This window comes from Lactuca serriola, chromosome 8 (genome assembly GCF_051521515.1).
Source record: "Lactuca serriola cultivar US96UC23 chromosome 8, Lser_US96UC23_V15, whole genome shotgun sequence".
NCBI classification, from domain to species: domain Eukaryota; kingdom Viridiplantae; phylum Streptophyta; class Magnoliopsida; order Asterales; family Asteraceae; genus Lactuca; species Lactuca serriola.
Window position 1 is genome coordinate 40,254,822 of NC_136415.1, and position 24,343 is coordinate 40,279,164.

General features: G+C 31.4%; 2 protein-coding genes across 2 annotated transcripts; one reads left to right on the forward strand and one right to left on the reverse strand.

The window, feature by feature from the left end:
• The first annotated feature begins 1,618 nt into the window (after positions 1-1,618).
• LOC145066833 (protein FAR1-RELATED SEQUENCE 5-like) lies at positions 1,619-4,838 on the forward strand. The gene is made up of 6 exons (XM_079014092.1): positions 1,619-1,775; positions 2,183-2,422; positions 2,602-2,989; positions 3,101-3,233; positions 3,495-4,064; positions 4,227-4,838. Exons 1-6 carry the CDS (start codon positions 1,619-1,621, stop codon positions 4,836-4,838), a joined length of 2,100 nt encoding a protein of 699 aa, XP_078870218.1.
• Positions 4,839-5,857: 1,019 nt separating this feature from the next.
• On the reverse strand, positions 5,858-7,564 carry LOC145066834 (uncharacterized). The gene is made up of 5 exons (XM_079014093.1): positions 7,039-7,564; positions 6,771-6,951; positions 6,571-6,681; positions 6,331-6,468; positions 5,858-6,253 (listed from the first exon to the last, which is right to left on the reverse strand). The coding sequence occupies exons 1-5, from the start codon at positions 7,557-7,559 to the stop codon at positions 5,858-5,860; spliced, it is 1,347 nt and encodes a 448-aa protein (XP_078870219.1). The 5' UTR covers positions 7,560-7,564.
• Between the last annotated feature and the right edge of the window lie 16,779 nt (positions 7,565-24,343).

Below are 24,343 nucleotides of genomic sequence, written 5' to 3' on the forward strand. Positions count from 1 at the left end.
TTAAAACCGTTGATTAAAAAAAAGTAGACTTTCCATAAACTATAGCCTACGGTTTGGGAAACTGTAGATACAGTAGACGAATATAAATACCTACGGTTTTGTGGGATATTTTGAGATATTTCTTAATTTTTAGCTAAAAATTGTTAATCACTTTCTTAATTTGGCTCGTTTACTAATTACCCCATTTAATTTGTATGTATGCCATGACCACCATTCATTAACAATATTATATGATTAATAATATACGATGATTGTGCTAATAAAGTACTGTTATCCTTTTTTGTAGTAAGGTATCAAGTATGGGCCCAATATGTTTGATGTGTGAGACAACATTGTAGTACGAAAAAAAACAGAACTATCATCTTTTCTTGTTGTAAGGTATGGGTCCAGTATGTTTTGTCTCACAATATCATGATATTATTTGTTAATAGTTAATACTCAACTCTCATCCACTTATAAATCTTAGCACGTTATAATTTGTTTACAATAAATAATGTAACTTATAGAGTTTTGTTGTTTATTATAATACTATACTATTATAATAATAAATACGTCTTCAAGTATTCTTTTTTCACCTTTTTCTTTAACTAAAAGTAAACTCAACCCTTTTCCCTCTCCCACAGTCCCACTCCTTTTTCAGTCTCTTGAAAGTTTCTTTTCTTACTCTTTCCTACTTAATTAGTGGTTAAAATTTAAAACAATAAACTTTAGTTTAGTATGTTATTAATCTAATATGGCTTTCTTCTTACATCATATACTACATTGCAACGGTCATAATTTATGATATATAAAACAATCTCTATATTCATGCGATGAAATAGAAATGGGGATTCTCAGTTTACAAAACAAGTCGTAAATATGATGATAGACTGAAGAAAGTCAAAGTTGACCTTTTCCAAGTAAACAAATGTGAAAATATGTTACTGAAGCCTGTTATATTGAAAAAATGTTGGAAGTTAAATGTAAGCCTGTCTGGAACCTAAGGCTAAGGGTGATTGAGAACGTGATAAACAATGTACAGTATATGAAGATAAAACGAATGTGTGTCTATTAACTTAAACCATATCGTTTTATAAAATGATATGAACTTCCAAGAGTCCAGAGAATGTTATTCAAATGACTAGATGTGAATTTTTTTTATGAGGTTCTAGGAAGCAAATGGATTCTTCAATCTATATTTTGTCTTATTTACTGTGGTCAGGTTTTTTGGATCTATAATACACAATATATATATATATATATATATATATATATATATATATATATATATATATATATATATATATATGTAGGATCAAATGAGAACGCCTAAAAGGTTGAGAACGCGAGAACACTTATCAGCCAATCATTTTATTAGGGTATTTAAGTAAATTTGTATTTAATCTATTTTTTAATTAATATAGTACAATTAATAATCAATATATTATCCATTAATATTTTCCTATAATTAAGGGATATTCCATAGTTATCGTTCAAGGAGATATTGAATTGAAGATACGATTTCCAGGGACGATTTCGAGTATAGCAATCGGGATTTCAGTCGAATTTTGTATATTGTTAATCATTTACGTTTGAAGATAACAACGCAGTATACCATTCGTGATTCAAATCAATATCGATGTCGGATTGTTTTGATTACAGTAGCGATGATACAGAAGATGATAATCAATATGGCGAAGAAGAAATCAACTGTAATGAATATGATGACGACGATTTCTATAATTCTGATGATCAATACAACGGAAGAAATCAATTATCTGATTATGCGAGTGAAGGTAAATAATGAAAACAATGTCAATATCTTGTAAATACAGATCATGTTTTTCAATAGTTATTGAATTTTTGTATATGTTGAATAAGACCGGAGTACATATTTGTATATGATTAGTCATATACGTTGCATGTATTAATTACGTAATGCTGGTTTATATCACATATCGTTGTACAGGAGTCCCTCGTTGGTGAGTTTTTCTTAAGTTTAATACAATGTTGATTAAGTTTGATAATCATTGGTGATTATGCGTTAATACGACTCAAATAAGTAAACAATTCAACTCTGGTTACTGTTTCACAGACGTTTATTATGATTATAAAGTTCTGTAGTTTATGTATACGTAATTCATAGAAATTTATATCAGGTCTTGCATGTCGCATTATTGTTTTTTGTTGTCTTAAAAAACAGGTACAAATCGAACTGATTCTGAAGAGGAATCATTCAATAGTAATGTTGTTGACTCGCCTGGTGGGAAAACCAAGTTGTGGAAACCTATTGTTCCTAAAGATTTTATGCCAGATGTAGATGCTATATATCAATCATTAGAGGAGGCGGTTGAAATGTATAAATTATATACAGATAAAGCAGGTTTTGGTGTCAGGTTAAATACAGTAACGAGGTTTGGTGACAAAACCATTAAAAAAAAAGGTATGTAGTGTGCAACAAAATGGGTAAAATACCTAATAGATCAACTGACACTTTGGATCCTGAGGGGAGTGGAAGGAATAAACGAAACTCAAACTTCAAAATTACGGACTGCAAGGCATTGATAAAGTTTGAAAGGTTACATATGCAAACTAATGCTTGTAAAATATATGAGTTTGAAGAGAATCACAACCACCCCCTAAAGACTAAAGAAGAAAGACGGTATTCCAAACGTGTACGACGACTTAGTTATAGAGACAAGGAGTTTATAGTGCGTTCTTCAACATCTAACATTGGTGCAACAAAGGCACACAAGTTACAAGCTAGTTTGCAAGGAGGTTATGAAAACGTTGGCCCTGAAGCAATTGATTATAAAAATTTCAGAAGGAAGGTGGGAAACATTATAGGTGACAAGGATGCACAGCTAGATGAGTTACATAATTACACATTTGAGTATAAATGTGTTGATAGTGTGTTAAACGCAATGTTTTGGGCGGTTGAAACCGATAAGTTATATTACAAGGAGTTTGGAGATGTGATATCATTTGATGCTACATTCCGAACAAATAAGTATGCTCTTATACTCATTACACTTTTTTTTTTTATTTAAGTATGAATATTGATGTTTTTTTGACTTTGTAATCAATATTGAATCTGTTTTTAATTACCTTTTTGATACAGGTATGGAATGATTTTTGTGTCGTTTACAGCCATTGATAACCACAAACGTTCAATAAACATTGGGGCAGGTTTGTTAAGCAACGAGTCAATAGAATCTTATCGTTGGTTGCTCGAAGCTTTTTTGAAAGCACATGTAAAACACCCTCAATTAGTGTTAACAAACCAAGATCCAACAATTCTACAGGCCGTTGAAGCAATATTTCCTACTTCTAATCATCGTTTATGTATGTGGCACATTATGAAAAAACTACAAGGTGTGTATATTTTGGTCTTAGTTAACACGCAACATGTTTTATTCATCAATGATTTACACAGTTTTACATATTTTTAATAACGATTAGCATACATATTGTTTATTCATAGTTAATCTAATAAATCTCTATTTTTTTTTTAGGTTTCAGCCGATTTTTTGAAAAACACTGATTTTCGTAAGCGTATTACAAAGCTTGTTTGGAATGTCTATAACGAGCCTGAAGTGTTTGAATCAAGGTGGAAACTGCTTATGAGAAAATTCAAACTACAGGACAAAAGATGGTTCAAAGACATATACAGGGATCGAAAACTTTGGATTCCAGCTTATTTTAAAGACATGCCACTACACGGTCTGATGAAAACTACTTCAAGGTCTGAAAGCGTGAACTCATTTTTTAATAAATACTCTAACTCTGGTAATTTGCTTATCTATTTCATGATGAACTACGACACCGCAATTGGAAAGCAACGAAATGCTCAACAGAAACTAGAACATGATACAAAAAATGCAAAGCATGAAATGACGCTTCCAAGTGGCTTACTAGAACATGCAGCTGCGGTTTACACTAAAAAAATTTTCTATGAGGTCAAAAAGGAAATATTTAAAGCAGCCTGGTACTGTTCTATCGACAGTGTTGAAAAGATTGATGGGTGGCAAGTTGTTATGATTACACAAACGGATAAGAGCAAACAGTTGAAGATAAAATGCAAGGTTATATTCATCGTTTAAACGCTTTTCATTAGTCATCATACAAGTATATTATATCATTATTTTTAAATTACATATATTTTTTTCAATATTATGCAATAACCACCAACTAATATGTTACTTCAATCAGTTACTAACATACATTATTTTTATTATACAATGTAGGTTGAACTAAAGTTGCCTGAAAAAGAAGTTAAATGTTCATGCAATCACTTCATACGTACTGGCATTTTGTGTCGTCATATTTTTGCTGTATTGAAAAACAACCATATTGAAGAGATTCCAGAGCAGTATATTCTAAGAAGATGGAGAAGGGATGCAATTTCCAGCCATTTGCTTGCCATGAAACATGTTGCCATGGAAATAGAAGATGACACCTTTAAACTTCTAACAGAGGCATACAGCAATATTGAATACTGCTTGGATCATTTCAAAAGAAGCAAAGAGAAATTGTTGGAATTTGTTGAAAAAACACGTACGTTGAAGCAGACAGCAATGGAGTTTGGCAGTTCCAACCAAACATCATCTGATAACGATGAAGAAGAAATTATTCGGATGCTTGGAATACGCAGCATTCCTGATGAAATAAATATCCATCCACCTGCATCTATACGTACCAAAGGTAGTGGAACTAAGAAAAGAATGGTTAGTGCTATTGAGAAAGCCGTTGCAGCTGCAAAGAAAAAAACCAAAATGTGCACATGTTGCAATCAATATGTTAACCATAATTGGAGGACTTGCAAAGTAAGACTTGCACGAGAGTCAAAAGCAGCTTAAAATTTCCCAGTCGTTTTCCCAATAGATTTTACTTTTCTGTTACATTTATGAATAAGAATATGTTTCTATGATTTAGTAGGTTATGTTATCTTAAACCACTTTCATTATTTTTAACGTTTTTGTTTTATTCATAGATGAATAATAGCAATGCCAAATTTGGTAATGTTAACAGATTAATGATATTATCTGGCATTTAAACCTCTTTTATTAGATTAAAACAGTTCGCACTTACAATAGATATACTTTTCCTTTCTTGAAATTATAAAACCATCAATCATTATATACTATAGTCATATACAATCCTAGCAGTATTCATAGTTTATTGTATGCTGTTAGTAGTATATCTTAATAACAAATATTTGTACGATTAACTTTTAAAATAGCTATACATCATATATTGATTTACGTTTGCGTTTGGGTAAATTTTAGTCATAAGTTTAACCATGGTCGACTTTAAACCCTTAAGTATAGTCAATAATGAATAACATCGTAAATACATTAATTATTTTCAACATATTGATGATATGAAAATTGTTAAATACTCTTATGTTTAAGATAAAACAATTTGCATTTAAAGTATAATATGTTAGGAATAATTCAAGTAAGTGTTTATGCTATTATTCAATATTTAAATAACAACATACTTTAAGATATAAACCCACCAACAATCATTATATAATATAGATATGTTCACTTTAATTATTAAAAATTCTGATTGTATGTTGATAGTAAAATAGCATATTAACAAATGTTTGTTAGTTAGAATCATTACTGAATATACACTAAAACTATACCATCAATGTTAATCATCATTTTTTAACATAACTTAATTTTTCAAATGTTAATGTAAAATTATAACTACTAAAATATCACTAGTCCATTACTAAAATTAGCAAACCAAAAGTAAGTATTGTACGTTCAGCAACCCAAGTTAACATCCTTAGCATACAAAAGCATTGTTTTTAAACTATCCAAAAGAAACCATTGAAGTCATAACTAAAATAACTTTTTTAACATAATTAACTTAAATCATCCAATCTCCTGTGAATTTCTTCCTTTGCAATGGCCAACATTTGAGAACGTTGTTTTGAAGGAATCTTGTGGAATTCATCAACCTTTTGCAGCACATAATCCTTTTGCACATTATATTCATGAGTGAGGATTTTGTATAAATACTTTGTCCTCAGTTTAACAAGTTGATCATCTTGTGCAGAAGACTCGTTCTTGAACCCAGCTTTAAACTCATTCATACTTCCACCCATATATGTTTCCATGTGACGCATCGTAAACACACCACAATCAATGCTGTTGTTTATTGTTCTCCAAGGCATTTCCAGTCCGTGTGGCATCACATGTGAAAACATCTCAGCTTTTGGATGATTCTGAGATTTTAAGTAATCAACTATGTACTCTTTCTGAAAATGTAAAAAAACATTGTCAACACATATGAAATTTTATTAAGTATGTAAAGTAATTTTTATTAATCACTTACAATGATTTGGGGCAACTGACCATATCTCTCACCATCAGGATCATCAACTTTGCTGTTGTCAACGATTACAAACTCTGGTTGTTGTAGATTGATCACAAAAAGGAAAATGTGGAAGGAACGGATGATTGGTAGGAAAAGCTGCAACGTTTATTAATTACAATTATATTCACTTTATTTAATATTCATATTTGATCAATGATAATTACACACGTAAGTAAACTATGGAGATATATCTCTTACCAATCCAACAAAACGTAGGCTTGCGTCCATATCTTCAATAGAAAGCACCAAATTCTCAATGAATTTATCTTTACGTTGACTTTCTGTTAAATCACTTTCAAGATACGAATTCTGTGATCGATTTTTAAAAACTCATTAACTTTTTTATATGTTGTATTTAAAAAATAGTATAATCAACATTGAACAATATAAAATTATACCGTCACATCTGTCTTGCAATAAACTCTCAGAGGCGATTCAGGTGCACGCTTACTTTCATCAAGATTCAACACTTGACTCCAACAATCAATGACATGGCCAAATAGTTCACATGTTGGAAAAAAACTTTCCATGTGAAACCTCTGAGCAGAAAAACCATCCAAAGTGTGGAAAACTATATCACTGCAAAAGACGTGAACAATTAATACTATTTTTAATAAGCAAACAATAAAATTAAGTAATTTTAAAAATATTTTAAATGCAACTTACTTTGGCTCTCCCTGGAGAGAGAATATCCATTCTGCTACACGTTTTTCCTGCCGTGGAACTCCTTTGATGATATCAACAGCCCGTATAATGTAAGAAGATTTCAGATATTCGGATTTCATGCGAGGCCTGTACCCTCTTCTACTAACCCAATGTTCATCATTGTTGAATGGTACTACAGACAAAGGAATTGGCATTTCCATTTTAGATGGTGGTGTATTCTTAAAAGATTTTGTTCCAGATCTATTCGCGAAGTCTGCATATTCCTGTGACATTTGAATACTACATTTTGCTATCGGGGAGTTGTCAAACTGTTTGTTAGTTGTAGCTAGAATCAGCGTACGTTCAATTTCAGCCTCGTTATCATACCACCATTGATATTGTTCTGGTTCCTCTGATGCAGAAACTTCAGTAAACAAATCATTTACTTTGTTTTTCCATTCTTTGACCAACTGATTATCAGGATATTTCTTGACAGCATCATTTATTTTGTCTTCCAACACTTTCTTTTGCTGCAATATCATGTCGTACATCTCCTTTATTGTTGAAATAGTTGTCTAATTAGGTCACCACAATAGAATTATGTTACAAACCAAATAAAAACATTAATATGTCAGTTAGTATTAATTAATACTTTAGAAACTCATTATTCAAATGTGAATAGGTAGTTAACTACCTCAACACTTTCCCCACTTCCACTAAAAATATCATCTCCTTGATTTCCCTACGAAAAGCAACACAATATTAGTTGTTGTACTAATAACTTATTATTTAGTAATGATTATATTATATTACTACCTTACACCTTACATCTCCTGCATCATTTCCCTGTCAATAATGTATGAATGTAATTAATTTATACTATACCAAATAAACAAATAATAAATTTCATATGCATTGTTCAATACAATAAAATATTACCTGAACTTTTTCTTGCCCTACATTACCAGTTCCCGATGCTTCATTGATGACTTGAAATGGATCTTGCAATTCACCCATACCCAGACCAATTGTCCTACACTCTACTCTTTCTCTCTCACGTAGTTTATCAACATTCCAACAACATATTGCTGGTCTGCATCGTACAATATTCACTGAATCGCATCGAACACTTTCTACGTATAGCAACTACAACAAAGATAAATAAAAAATGTATTACTTAAATACACTTTAATGAATCTGCACACATAAGGCTACAAATATTGAATGACAGTTTAATTTAAAACAAATCTTACCAGCAGTAATATAATTGGCCCAACATAGAATCCTTTTTTGCTGTTTGGATTCCATGCACTTTTTGTCTCCTTAAGGCAATCAAAAACATATCCACACCAATCAATGTCACTTAGATCCAGGTCTTTCGTCACTTTTGATAACATCGACAGGTCATATGTGCCCATGCTCATCGACTGACCTAGTGTATTACACAACAGGACAAAGATGTTTACTTTAAACATTAAATCTGCACGTGTTGATTGCATAATAACTTGTTGAACTGCCCTTGGTCTAATATTATCTTCATCTTCGAATTGTTTTCTCCAAACAGTTATCGTGTCATCTGTGACTTCTCTATAAGGCATGGACTTTATTGTAACATGTCCCAGAGGCAAACCCAATATTTCGTGAAAAACTTTCCGATTGATTGGTATCTCTCCATGATGAAGTTTGAGTACCATCCTATCTGCGTTAAAATTCCTGACAATATAATGCCCCATAATTGATGCACACCCATCCACTTTCATATTCAACAAATGCCCCAGACCAATAGAAGAAATATAAGCTTCCTGTTCCTTGCTAAGGTTATGCATACAACTGTACAAAACATTTGGAGATGTCCGTACTTGTATTCGCCTGGCTTCTTCTACACCACTTGCTACAACTTTAGGCAGTTTTCTTGGCTTCAATACATTTCCTTCTTTATTCCTTTGTCTTTTAAATTTCTTCACATTTTCTTTGTCATCATCTTTGAATGAAGTATGATGCCTTCTCTTTTTCCTTGTTACCACAGTTTTGTCAGCTTCAAAATCAGAGTCTTCATCTTCGTCAAGGTTCTTGACAGTAACATTATCTTTTCCTGTTAAGACATATTTAACACAATAAATGATTATAAATAAATTACCAAACCAATGCTATACTAAATTTATTAAAAAAAATAACACTACCTGAAAATGAGTTTATAACAACAACTTCATCACCTTTTGTTTTACATCTATCAAAATGTCTTTTTGTTCTCAATTCATTTTCCCTATTTAGTCCACTGTCTTCTGTCAAGTCATAACTTTCAATCAAACCTGCCAATAATTAGACAACATAATCATCACTAAAGATACTTTAATATACGAGTTACATTACATGAAATCATCATTCATACCTTTTTTTTCTGTATATTTTTTTTAGCTTTTGAAAACCTTGAATTTCCTCCATCAAACTTCTTCACATTGACTATGGGTTTCCAGTTCTTTTCTATTAATAAATACAAAACAAACAAGTTATTAAAACTAATTACAACATCAAATTCTAAATAAATTTATTTCTAAACAAGTACATTACTTGAATCTGAGCTCAAAACTACAACTTTAAGATCCCTTCGCATTGAATGAGCTGGTGTGCAATTAACACGTTCCCCCACACCTGTCCAAAAAATAAGACACATAATCACTATAGATTCAAATTGATATTTAACATTTTAAATTTCATATAATCATCATCACCACCAGTTTGTTTTTTAGTTTTCTTTTTAGGTGTTGAACACTTCTTCTGTCCTTCTCTTCTAATCTGAGGTTGTACTAGTTCGTTTCCTTCATTGTCTTCATCTTCAATATCAATAAGCAATGGATTGGATTCTTCAATAGTGAATTTGCTGAATGCCGTCTTTAGTAATATCCTCTCGCTTTTCTTTCTACCTAATAATAGAATTAAAATACCTTAATCATTTATAACTCAGAATTGAATCATTAACAACTCAAATAATCATCCATTATACATACTAAACACAAACACAATTAAACACAAACCCAAAAAACAGAGGAACGTTTACAATAATCATCAATAAACAAACAGTGTACTTAACTTACTCACATAAAACAGTTGGGACTCCTACACCATTATTCTTTACATACAAAACATACTCAATAAAGTACCTATTCACAAATGAATATGTCTTTAACAATATACAAAACATACAACCAACAACAAGGAATAATACTAGAAAAAGTACTTATGTCTCAAAAACAATCGGATTTTACAAGTAATCATTAGTAATAAATGACATTTATACCCTTCGTTATTATTTTTCTACTAAACACCATTCACAATCGAATACTAACATCAATTACTCCTCTTGTCCCCAAAATCAGAGGAATGTTTACAATAATCATCAACAAACAAACAGTGCAATTAACTTACTCACATAAAACAGTTGGCACTCCTACATCATTATTCTTTACATACAAAATCATTTACAGGATCAAAACCACATACATACTCAATAAAGTACCCATTCACAACTGAATATCACTTTAACAATATACAAAACATACAACCAACAACAAGGATTAATACTAGAAAAGTACTTCTGTCGCACAACAATCGGATTTTACAAGTAATCATTAGTAATGAATGACATTTATACCCTTCGTTATTATTTTTTAACTAAAAAACATTCACAATCGAATACTAACATCAATTACTCTTCTTGTGCTACTTATAATGTAAAAAAAGCCCTAATTTTTGGGTTTACGTAACCTTATTTCAGTTCAAAGTAGTCGACTACGATTACACATGTATATGCATCTTAGAACTATCAAACACAATCATAAACTATTGATTTTTAAGCACATTCAATATCACAATACCGTAAATTCGGAACTCGTCTATAATTACCATTTTCATTTAAACAATCAAATACACCAACGTGTTATTTGTAAAACACAACATTTAAATCAACATTCATCAAAGATGAAGAATCACTACAGTTCATAATCGACGATATAAAGAAAACACGAAAGACCCAACTTCTAGGGTTTTAAGAATCGTTAAATGTACACATTAACAAAAACTAAACACACTAATACACCCGTTTTCCAGTCAATCGACATTCAATAAAGATTAGAAACCTTACTTCTTCCACTTCGATTGATCAACGACGACATTTCTCCACCTTCGACGCTTCACAGAGTTCTGAATGCAAAATACCTCTTCACGGATGAACAGTATTAATCGCATGTGGTATAATCGTTTATCTGTGACGCTATTTTTCATTCAAGATATGATCGAATCATCCAAAAAATTAGAAGTTAACTGTGATTACTAAAACATAGGAACGGTTTCTTTTAATTTTCAAACTTACCCGATATATTCAAATTGGATGACATCATAAAATTACTTGAATACCCTTTTATAGTTTTTTTAATTAAAAAAACAATTAAATTCATTTATTATTTTATTTAAATTAATGATCAATGAGATCCTTAGATTATAAATATTTAATGTACCAGATTTGTTCTCGCGTTCTCAACCTTTTAGGCGTTCTCATTTGATCATTTCCCTATATATATATATATATATATATATATATATATATATATATATATATATATATATATATATATATATATATATGATCAAATGTGAATACCAAAAAAGTTAAGAACATAAAGAACACTTCTAGACCAATCATATTATAAGGGTATATTAGTCATTTTATATTTATTTTAAATTAAAACAAATTAAATTCAAATCATAATTTCCTAAAATTTAGCGATAATGATTATCTACCTAAAATAAAATATGAACTGATTTTTTTATTTCTTTTATTAATGGATGATAAAGATAATTTATATTATTTTTTTTGTCAAATAAAAATTACTTTTTTTCTAATTTATTATTCATCAAAATATTTTCAATCATATTTGAATAAAACATTTGTAATTGTAAAAATATATATTTGTAATCCTAAATAATAAATCATAATTTAGAGATAACATTTATAAATGAATAAAAATAAACTACTAATCATACATGAATATGCTAACAAATAAAAAAATCAACACATTAAAAATTATTTCATAAAATAAAATTTTCAAAGATTGAGTTTATAAAATTATATATTTATATTCATAAAAGAATATGCCAAGACTAGTTTCATATATTTATACATAATTATATTCAACAATGATTAAACCGATTCAAAGGAATTATTTTTTTTTTGCAAAATTCATCCCTATATCAGTCATTTTCTTGAATTGGTCACAACCTCTTCCTTCTCTTTGAATCAAATGGCTTGCGAGCTTGTGTAACGAGTAGGAGCAGACACGATATCTAAAAAATTCTAGCATTCCTTCTTCTTTGATTAATATCTACAAAAATGACAATAACATGTAAAGACAATAAAAAGACCAACATAATATTAAAATGAATGATTGGTAGAAAAACATACGTTGTTATAATCATAAATGATTATTATAGCGTCTTTTAATCATATATACAACCATGTTTATAATCATAAGTGATTATAACGAACACAATTGGTGATGACATGTCCGCCATCATCAAAAATTGAGAAAAATAAAATGTGATTGAATGATTAAAGCATATGGGAAGGTAGATAATTAGTGTATCAAAAAGTATCAACAAAGTGGCAACAACAAGAAAACTAGACCGAGAGGGCTTACCCTCTTCTAGTTATGATTATTAAAAACTTCATACCCCAAAACATAAAGTCACCAAAGTAAATGTCCACCTGTTTGTTAGAAACATCACAAAAAGGAAGATGTTAATATTGATGGGTTTTGAGCATTCTAACACTCCTATGGTGTACATGCAACCCTATAAACCATGGATCTACGTTTCTATATACATGCAAATATTAAATATTCCAAGGTTTCATCCTAACTAGCATATTATGAAGCACCTATACTACAAAGTTTCTAGTTAGATAACATACCTTTTGATGTAGCTTGATGTTTTCAAGCTTTAAGAGCTTAGCCCCAATAGTGTGGAAGCCTTAAGTGGAATCACAAATCGCCAAAACACCTTGGAAGAACTTGAGAGAATATGTATGCACACTAAAATCGGCCCATTCTTATGTCATCACACACTAGTGCCATTTCTTGTGCCAAAGGCCTCTTTATATAGTATGAAGGATTAGGGTTACATCCATGTAAACCCTAATACCCATGACCAAGGTTGTAGAACTCGTTACTCGGTATCTGTTCGGCCGACTACCGAGTAGCGAGTACTCGGGAGTACTCAGGAGTACTCGGGGAGTACTAAGATTTGACAATTCATGCAGAAATACTTTTAGGCAAATTATATACATTTCAAAATCATAAGTTAAAACCATAAGCTGATTGAAATATATAGCAAAACTAGATACATGTGAAAACATAAAAGTTGAAAAACACATAATGGTCTCAATTCGTGAATAATTACCGAAAATTTAAGATATATATATATGTAGTAATAATCACACCTGTGTGTGTTAAATAATACATCATTAAGTATATTATACATATTAATCACTGAGTTGATCGAATTTTACAACACTGCTCAATTCAGTAAGGGGCCGATCGGGGAGTACTCGGGATTCTGTAACTCGCCTCGGTAAGGGTCTGAGTAGCGAGTACTCGAATGAGTAATCGGCCAACTCGGAGAGTTTTACAACACTACCCATGACCTTTCATTTCATAGGATCCATGGGTTAAAACTCCATGGACTCTCCATGATAGCCTAGCCCAACCTAAATGAACTTGGCCCATTCCATATATATATATATATATATATATATATATATATATATATATATATATATATATATATATATATATATATATATAAGAGTCCATATTTAATTAGTTCCTTTTGATCACTTAATTAATTCTAAATTAATTCTTGATCAATACTAATTAAATAATATGATTCCATATTAATATATTAGAAAATATAATATATTAATATAAATCATAAATATACTATTCTCAAAAGACTATCCATATAAATTGTGCCGGTGAAGTGCAACCCAAATAGACCTTGTCGGGTCGGGTCAAGTACATACCAAGTATAGTTATGGACTTAGACATTAATCCAACAGTCTCCCACTTGGATAAGTCTAAAACTATTATTGAGTATGACTTCAAAACCTAACTGGAAATCATAGCTCTTAAAGTCGTTGTCGAACTCTAACCTTGTCAACGAACTATGACCTTTGTCAATGACTTGTCCATTAGATAAGGGATCATATATTCCTTCATTCTAGATATCATATGGACTGAGACATGGATTATCAATCATTCCCTCTGTCCATTTGTTGTTTCCCGATTTTCGATTTGTGACGACTAACTGATCGAACAAATCAAATCAGTCCTGGCTTGGCCAAGCACTCTCATGTGTCATCACTAAATCATCAACAGTCCCACATATATCGCTTTTATCCCGAAGGTAAAAGGAATGGATAAACTTTGACTCATATGGCTTGTTCTACTACTTGTTGAATCATACACAAAGACACGTTTCATAACATCGAGTTACCGAATGCGTTTACGTGCAATCAATGTACAACCAACTCATAGTAACAAATCATATCTCTAGGTTTGAAGAATATAATATATTATCGTCTCATGATCACTCATGATAAAATCCATGAAGTGATTCAAATGAGCGCGGGTTGAATCCAGTACTCAGAACTTATGAGCACTCATGAGTGTTGTAGCACAACTTTGTGCACCAACTTGGACCTTTACAAGCCAACCCATGACAGTCTTGATTCATATCTACTTCCAACATATGACCGACTTGGGATGGTTTGAATAACTTAGTCATTCCGGAAGAATAACCTAGTTATTATGGAAGTCAAAACATGCAAAGTGAAACACAAGAATAAATGAATCTAATATGGTATCAAAACCTATGAATATAAATAAAACACTTTCTATTTATCACCATACTGATTACTCATTAGTCATTGTTTCGGTTTTATCAACTTTATACTTGAATTAAAAACACTAGATGTCCCATGCTCCAAGCATGTACACTATGTTTTTCTAAACAATAGCTTTGCCATACACCAAGTATGCACTCTATGTTTATCTATGATCCTTTTTCTTTGTGAACTAGATCAATTGAACATAATTTCAATGATTCTCTTTTCACACTCCCAAATCCTTATCGCAAATGTAAGAATTCCTAACATTTATCGAAATCTGTTTAGATTTTAAACTTATATGCACTGTTCCTCTTGTAATGATTATGCACAAAGCCACAAAGACTTGGCAACAAAAATTACAGAGTATTCCAATGGAGAGCAATTCCATGGAAACGATGTCTCAAACTCAAAGTGCATCGCTTTGAACATGATTCTTGCATTAAGTTTCTTTAACCTTACACAGATTGCTTCCACCTATGAAGACAACTCTATATTCCCATTTTGACTAACACTTCTGAACAAGAGTTGCCTCTTTTCAGACTATGTCAATATGGTCCTTCCAATATTAACAATATACTTCCAACTGTCCTTGAGCAACCAAACTTTTGTAAACCTTAGATTGTCCTCGACAATTGCTTAATCATCTTAGTCATATCCAATTCTAGACATTGTTCCTCCATAATGCCCCAAGGCATTTGGAAAATTCAGAAAGGATAAATATTATAACACATGTAATCGATCTTGTACCCAAAGTAAATGGGACATGATTCTTGATGTTTCACATAAAGACATGGTTCTAGACCAGTCTTTTACCATAATAATTTTTTGTTTGCCATATATTCTCAAAATTTAACTATGAAAAGGAATGTCGTAATCATAATCGAATTTTGAGAACGCAATATATAGAATTTTCTTAAGTTGAACCAATTCAACATGAAATTCATATATATATATTCTTGACAAAAGGTGATTAAAATCTCAATATAAGCTCTTTAGAATGATTATAAACTCAATCTAAGCTTTTTAGAATTAAAATGAAGTATAATTTCCTCTCCCTTAATTATAGAAAAACAACTTTTTCAACCCCTGCAACCTCACGAAATGAAACTTTTGTTTTCTATAATTAACATTGCTAACTTGCAATACTTATCATAATTATCATGCTCCCACTAACATGATGATTATTAGTGTAACACTTATGCTCCCACTAGCTTTGACATGTTTCCAGAAAACAGCTGGACCTCTAGAAGTCAATACTTTATTGACATCCTTACCAAAGTTCAGATTTCTGATACTAGATTGCTTTAATAAGACTTTATCAAAATCATACACCTTATCTTAGATAGATCACAGGTGTGTCTAAACAATTTCAGAGCTATGAAAAAGGATGTCGTAATCATAGTCTCAATTGTTTAGACCTTTTCCATTTCTCATAAGTCCATGTTAGTGTGTCGGTTAACCACGCACGCTCCACTAACAACTTTGAGAAGTGCAAATATCACAATTGCTATCTACTTAAAATCTACTTAGTGAAAGAATTTCCTCACCATCATTTTCATGAATCGGAGAGAAACCTTATAACACTTAGATTTTATGGTGTATGTGTTCTTATCCATGTGAATTTGTCAAACCATAATCACAAGACTAGGTTAGTGACAAATCCTAACTCATATGGATTGAACTTGTGCTATCTTAACTTCTTGCCACCTGGCAGCTCAAGGGTCTGCCATTGCTTCCTAGTAGCTATGCAAACAATTGAGAACATGTAGAACTCAAATGTATAGCCAACTTAACTGGAATGGGCACAAAAATGTCAGCATTATAGGTTATAAACCTCTAGTTGTGTGTTAGGGATAAAATACAGGTTTTATTCTTGATTACTTCTTGAAACCCTTTCAGGATCTTTTAGACTCCCACTCTCCTTGACCTATAAGACTTTTTGTCAAATTTTCAAGAGATAGTGTGGATTCTAATCAAGACAAACACTTAACACAATTGGCCTTAGTTGGTCTTTGTTTTATCCAAAACATCACAAATTACCAATTTCAAATGTACAAGATTTGACTAGTGTTAAGAAACCTTCCTTTAAGATATGTCACTCAAGTTACAATCTTGGAGTATGACTCTAAAAATTGTTTTTGGAACGAAGCATGACTCATCTTCTTGATTTAATCATTTCAACAATTCAAGATTCCTCTTCTTAGTCATAAGAAAACACTAAGATGACTCTAGAGGACTAATTGTGACATGATTTCTAAATCATTAAGACGATCACAAAACATGATGCTAACGTACTCTCCCATCTTTTCAGATTTGAGAAACTTTTATCTTTCTGCCTAAGTTGATTTCTCTTCCGTTCTCCCATACATCGAAACTTTTCCAATGTTTCAGAATTATACTTTAAACTTGTAAGTATAACCATATTTACTAAGCTTTAGTAAATCATGACGAATAGTCTTATCGATCTTTTGTGGTGGACCTGACCACTGCACAAGAATGTGTACTCGATCCCTTAGTCCTTCACTTGATTCACTTAAACATGTGAACAAGGAATTAGTCTTAATTTTCCAAAGATGAAAATTCTCATTCATCATACAACTTGCATGATTCCACGTTTCTATCCAACTGAAACTTGGGTGATGAGAATCTTTCCTTGTTTGGTAAATTTAGACAATACCACAAATGAAAGAATCAAATCCACTTTCCAATATTGCTATCGATGGAATCATATAAACAACAATTTTTCACAAATGCCATTGTAAGGATACTTAGAATAAACAAAACCAAAAATTTTTATTTTAAAACTTTGCAGAAAACTTATCCTTACAATGCAAAAACATATGAAAAACTTGTTGTTATCCATTCCTAAGCAATATTACATAACTCCTAAGTAACAACTCAAAATTCTGATCACCGAACCATGCGATCGAAATCTATCTTCGCGATTACAATCAACATATACCTCCTTCTTCACTTTTTCTTTGATTCTTAAAACATCAATATGTGACCCAGTCACATCATGTAATAAGAATGTCGTAATAGAAACTTAACAAAGTTTGATAGTGGATTTTACCTGAAGATCTTTCAGGTAAATTTGGCAGCTTCGTAACCAATACCCCTTACCATGTACCATTGTCAATGTCCATGGAAGTTTGGGAAGTTGATCTTCTAATAAAAGTTGATTTACTAGTCCTCCTAATCATTGCTGATTTAGAAGCACCAAGCAAATAGATAAGATTATTAAGGGTCATGTCATAGTCTGTTCCAGAGTAGTCCCAAAGGAACTTACTATGTGACATAGCAAGTGATTGAACATCCAACTTTCTCAAGACTTTGACACCCAACTCTCCCGACTTGTCAATATGTGACTTTATCTCCAAGATGTGAGCACACATAGACTTTGCTTGCCAATAAGGCTTGAGTCACCTTGAACTTGTGGGTTAGGGAGAATAATTGGAGGAGATAGAGGAAGTGAAGTTCCAAGAGATTTGGGAAGATCATAGATGTCTGAATTAAACATCTTTTGGGAGATATTCAATATAGTTGATTTAAATTCCTTAATATAACACCCAATATGAAATATTAAGGCTAGGACCCAACAACCTATTTATAACTGGAAAAGGGATGCCGTAATCCAAGTTATAAAATAGTTGAAGGTAGGTAAATGACGATTTACCAATTTCCACCATTAAAAAGAAATATAATTAACTTTTAATTGGATTTGAAACTCCTAGATCTTTTGAGATACATTGAACTTTCAATGGCATGTTTGAATCTCGATTGTGCCCTCTCAAGTTTGTGACTGGGATGTCGAGGATCACAAACAAGGTGTGAATAACCATGCAAATTGACTTGGTACCCTTAATTTTATCACTCAATCGATGTGTCGGTTAACCACATGCGCTCCACCGATCAATGATAAAACTTAAGTCACCATTTTCCACACATTATGAGTCCCATGTTAGTGTGCCGGTTAACCACGCATGCTCCACTAACGAATTAACAAGGGTGCAAAGTGTAATTTCATGGGTTAGCACCAAATTCACGTTTTCCTAAGTAACTAAGATTGGGAATTTATAAGTGTTTAGTTACTTAGTATTTATCATTATACTTTTAATGAAGGGAAAATTATAGTCCTTTCCTACTCGTTCGGCTAACGACCCTCCACCAGTCAAGGAAGCGGTGGGTGAGAGTGGACACGCATTAAACTGCCATTTTATAGGTAGTAACCTTATACCCCTTATAGACCGGCTTCGTGAATGAGGCCTATTAATCGGAAGACAACTTTCTCTTATACATATATATATATATATATATATATATATATATATTATTAACTTATAATATTATAAATTATAAGAGTTGAATTTTAACTTTTAAAATTCTAGGGATTAGAACTAAAGTTTTAATTATGACTTTACATGTTCCAAAACTTGAGGGCAAGTTTTGTAAACTTTCAAAACTTTTCATTTCTCATAACTTATGAGTTAATGGTTCATTAAAATGAAGACTCTTCATTTTTTATGTAACCTCTTATTATTTAATAACACTTTTAAAGAAGTGACTCTTAAACATTCATAACTTGAGGACAAGTTATGGAGTCATAATACTATTTAATGAAAAAGACTCTTCATTTTTTTTATGTAACCTATGACACTTTTATGAGTTTTAAGATTCATAAATGTGATCTTTTATGTAACTTGAGGACAAGTTACAAAAACACATTTTATGAACTACCTCTAGATTAATTAGGTTTGAAAACAACTAAAACACAATTTTTTTTTCCATTAATCTAAACTAACTCATAAATCAAGGAAACATAAAACTTTTGGTAATCCATAACTTATGGAGTTCAATTCTTGTTTTATGATGAAACTTTTCATGTTCCATAACTTAAGAATAAGTTATGAAATTCTTTTAAAACATTAACACCAAATTTTGTAACTCTATAAAAACTTTAAATCAGTTTTTTTTAAACCTTTTCATATCCATAACTTATGGAGGTTTCAAAAAAAAAACTCTTTAGATCAAACTTTTAAAACTAATAAAATAATCATATCATTTTAACTTTTACTAAATTTGACCTAATTCAACTCATATAGCAAATGATTCAAATTTTACAAATAATTAGTTTTTCACAAAAACATTTGCATCAATATAACAGAAAACAACCCTTGGCTCTGATACCACTGATGGGTTTTGAGCATTTTAACACTCTTATGGTGTACATGAGACCCTATAAACCTTGGATCTATGTTTTCTCTATTATACATGCAAATATTGAATATTCCAAGGTTTCATCCTAACTAGCATATTATGAAGCACCTATACTACAAAGTTCTAGTTAGATGACATACCTTTTGATGTAGCTTGATGTCTTCAAGCTTTAAAAGCTTAGCCCCAATATTGTGGAAGCCTCAAGTGGAATCATAAATCACCAAAACACCTTGGAAGAACTTGAGAGAATATGTATGCACACTAAAATCGGCCCACTCTTATGTCCTCACACACTAGTGCCATTTCTTTTGCCAAAGGCCTCTTTATATAGTATGGAGGATTAGGGTTACATCCATGTAAACCCTAATACCCATGACCTTTCATTTCATAGGATCCATGGGTTAAAACTCCATGGACTATCCATGATAGCTTAGCCCAACCTAAATGAACTTGACCCATTCCATATATATATATATATATATATATATATATATATATATATATATGTATATATATATATATATATATGTATATATATATATATATATATATATATATATATATAAAAGAGTCCATATTTAATTAGTTCCTTTTGATCACTTAATTAATTCTAAATTAATTCTTGATCAATACTAATTAAATAATATGATTCGATATTAATATATTAGAGGTTATAATATATTAATATAAATCATAAATATACTATTCTCAAAAGACTATCCATATAAATTGTGCCGGTGAAGTGCAACCCAAATGGACCATGTCGGGTCGAGTCAAGTACATACCAAATATAGTTATGGGCTTAGACATTAATCCAACAAATATAACCAATGGCTTGTGTATTAAGTATTAACTATGAAACATAAATGGTTTGTGACTTGTAACAACTTACTGGGTGTAAAAGAAAAGTACTTCGGGTCCAACAGTTATCAGATTAGTAAGAAGAACTGCTCATGACACGAAAAGCAATCAAATCTGTAAATAAGCAGCCAAAATGGACCATAATACTCTCGGTTCAAGTACATACCATTTATAGTTATGGGCTTAGACACCTAATCCAACAGTCTCCCACTTGGATAAGTCTAATAACTATAATTGCAGGTACGACTCCAAAATCCGATTAGCAAGTGTAGCTCTCAAAGCCGCTTGTTGAACTCTGATCTTATTAGAAACACGTCTATTAGATAAGTGGTCATATATTCCTCCATTCTAGATATCATATGGACATGAGACATAGATTATAATCATTTTGTCTGTCCATGTGTTGTTTCCCGATTTCCGATTTATGATGACTGATTAATTGAACAAATCAAATCAGTCCAGGCTTGGCCAAGCACTTAAGGTGTCATCATTAAATCATCAAGGGGCCCACTGATATTGCTTTTATCCCTCTTAGGGTAAAAGGAACGGATCAACTTCGACTCATATGCTTGCTCTATTTACTCATCAAATCACACACAACAATATGTATTATAACGCCAAGTTACTAGTGCGTTTACATATCATCAATGCGTAACCGACTTGTAAACTGCAACTATATGTCTCTGTTTCAAGTATATAAGATATTATCGTCTCACTAATCACTCGTGATATAATCCATGAAGTGATTCAGATAAGCGTGGGTTTAATCAAATGCTCAAATCTTATTACAAGAGTACTCATGAACATTGCAACAAACTTTTATATGTCTAAACACTTTAGACAATCTACAGTCAGATTCATGATAGTCTTGCCTCAATACCTACTTCCAAAGTATGATCGACTGCGGATGGTTCGAATAATCTTATTATTCGGGAAGTCAAAACATGCGAAGTGAAACACAAGAATAATCGAATCCAATATGGTCTCAAAACTTTTGAATGTAAATAAAACACCTTTTATATAATCACCATATTGATTACACATTATTCTTTGTATAATGTTTCCATTAATCAACTTAAAACTTGAATTAAAATAATAATTATCCCATGCTCCAAGCATGCACACTATGTTTACCTATGGTCCTTACTTTGTGAAATAGATCAGTTAAAAACATTTCAATGATGCTCATTTCACAATTCCAAATCCTTAGTGTAAGAACACCTAATTTTTGCCACTATCATGCAATGATCCTTTTGTAATGTCGAGGTACGAAAGTCACAGAGACTTTACCAATGATATTACAAAGTATTCCTTTAGAAATTAATAACAAAACAATTCCAAGTAAGTGAAGTCTCAAATTCAAAGTACATTCCTTTGAACATCCTTCTTGCATAAATAGATTCTTAATATCCATCTCCCATTATGGAAACATTTTCATATATGTCATATGACAACTCATTATAAGTAGAATCTTGTCTATTCATAATAATGTCAATATGGTCCACCCATTACTATACTTCCAACTTTCCTTAAGCAACCAATCATTAGCGAACCTGAGATCGTCCTTGACAGTTGTTTAACTACATTAGTCATGTCCGTTTCTAATCCTTTTTCCCACTTAATGCCCTAGGCATTTGGAAAAATAGAATACGTGAATATTATAGCATATACAATCGATCCTATACCCAAAGCATATGGGATACGATTCATAATGTCTTACATAAAGACATGATACTTGACCAATCTTTTGTTATAATATTTCCATATATAGAAATTCCTATGTTGAAACATTTTCATCATGACATTCATATATGACTATGACTAAGTTTAATTTCAATCTAAACTTTTAGATTCAAAATGAAGTATAAGTATCCTCTCCCTTATTTTAGCGAAGCAACTTTTTAAATTCTGCAACTTTGCAAAATTCTTAACCTTTGTTTCCTATAACCAGTATTGCTAACTTGCAACACTTCACATAATAATCATGCTCCCACTATCATGATAATTATATTCTTACCAGCATAACACTTATGTTCCCACTAGCTTTGGCATGTACCCAGAAATCAGTTGGACTTCTAGAAATCAGTACTTATTGACTTTCTCACCAAAGCTTAGATTTCTGATACAAGATGCTTTGATAATACTTTATCTAAGATCATACACCTTTCCTTTGATAGCTCATATGTGTGTCTAAACTATTTCAAAACTTACAACAGTAAGTCCCGAATGTTGAGACTATTTGCTATTTCTCATAATTTGAACTATGAAGAGGGATGTCGTAATCATAATCGAATTTGAGAACGCAATTAACACAACTGCTATCTCCTCAAAATCTTCTTGGTGAAATTTTGTCCTCAAAATCATTTTCATGAAGTGGAGAGAAACCTTATGTCACTTAGATTTTATGGTGTATGTGTTCCTATCCACATGAATTTGTCATTATCATACGACAAGGTCTAAGACAAAATTCAAATTCATATGGACTGAACTTGTTCAATCTTAATGGGCACAGAAATAAGAATATGTCAACACGATAGGTTACAAACCTTAAGTCGTGTGCTAGTGATAAATGATAGGTTTATTCTTGATTAGTTCTTGAACTTTTCAAGATCTTTTAACACTCTCACTGACCTCTTGACATATAAGATTCTCGTGTCAAGACACATTCCTTGACAAACAAATGTTCAAGAGTTAGTGCGGGTTCTTATCAAGAATATGCTATAAACCTAGTTGGTCTTTTTCTTATCTAAAACACCACAACTACCAATTTCAAATATGGTATAAACCTACTTAAGACATGTCACTCAAGTCACAATCTTGGAGTATGACTCTAAGACTTGATTTTGGAACGAAGTATGATTCACTTTAATTAATTTAACCATTTCAACAATTCCCGATTCCTCGTCTTAGCCATACAAATGCACTAAGATGTTCTTAGAGGATCAATTGTGATATGTTTCCATAATCATTAGGATGATCATAAGACACGATGCTAAAGTACTCTCCTTTCCTTTCAAATTGGAGAAACTTTTATCTTTCTGCCTAATTGATTCTTCTTATTCATTCTGCTATACATTGAAATTTTTTCAATGATTCAGAATTACACTTAATATTGTAAGCATAATCATATTCACTAAAATCTTAGTAAATCATGACGAATAGTCCTATTTTTCTTTGTGATGGATCTGATCAGTGCACAACAGTGTGTACTAGATCCCCTAGTCCTTCACTTGACTCACATCTATATGTGAACAAGGAATTAGTCTTAATTTCCCAAAGATGAAGGTTCTCATTCATCATACAATACAA

Excerpts from the sequence above, each read along its gene's own strand:
- LOC145066833 (XM_079014092.1), top strand. The coding sequence starts at position 1,619 with ATGTCGGATTGTTTTGATTACAGTAGCGATGATACAGAAGATGATAAT. Across the intron at positions 2,990-3,100 it reads GCTACATTCCGAACAAATAA|GTATGGAATGATTTTTGTGT; the intron begins GTATGCTCTTAT and ends TTTTTGATACAG. Across the intron at positions 3,234-3,494 it reads AAGCTTTTTTGAAAGCACAT|GTTTCAGCCGATTTTTTGAA; the intron begins GTAAAACACCCT and ends TTTTTTTTTTAG.
- LOC145066834 (XM_079014093.1), bottom strand. The coding sequence starts at position 7,559 with ATGATATTGCAGCAAAAGAAAGTGTTGGAAGACAAAATAAATGATGCT. Across the intron at positions 6,952-7,038 it reads TCTCTCCAGGGAGAGCCAAA|TGATATAGTTTTCCACACTT; the intron begins GTAAGTTGCATT and ends CGTCTTTTGCAG. Across the intron at positions 6,469-6,570 it reads GCCTACGTTTTGTTGGATTG|CTTTTCCTACCAATCATCCG; the intron begins GTAAGAGATATA and ends TAAACGTTGCAG.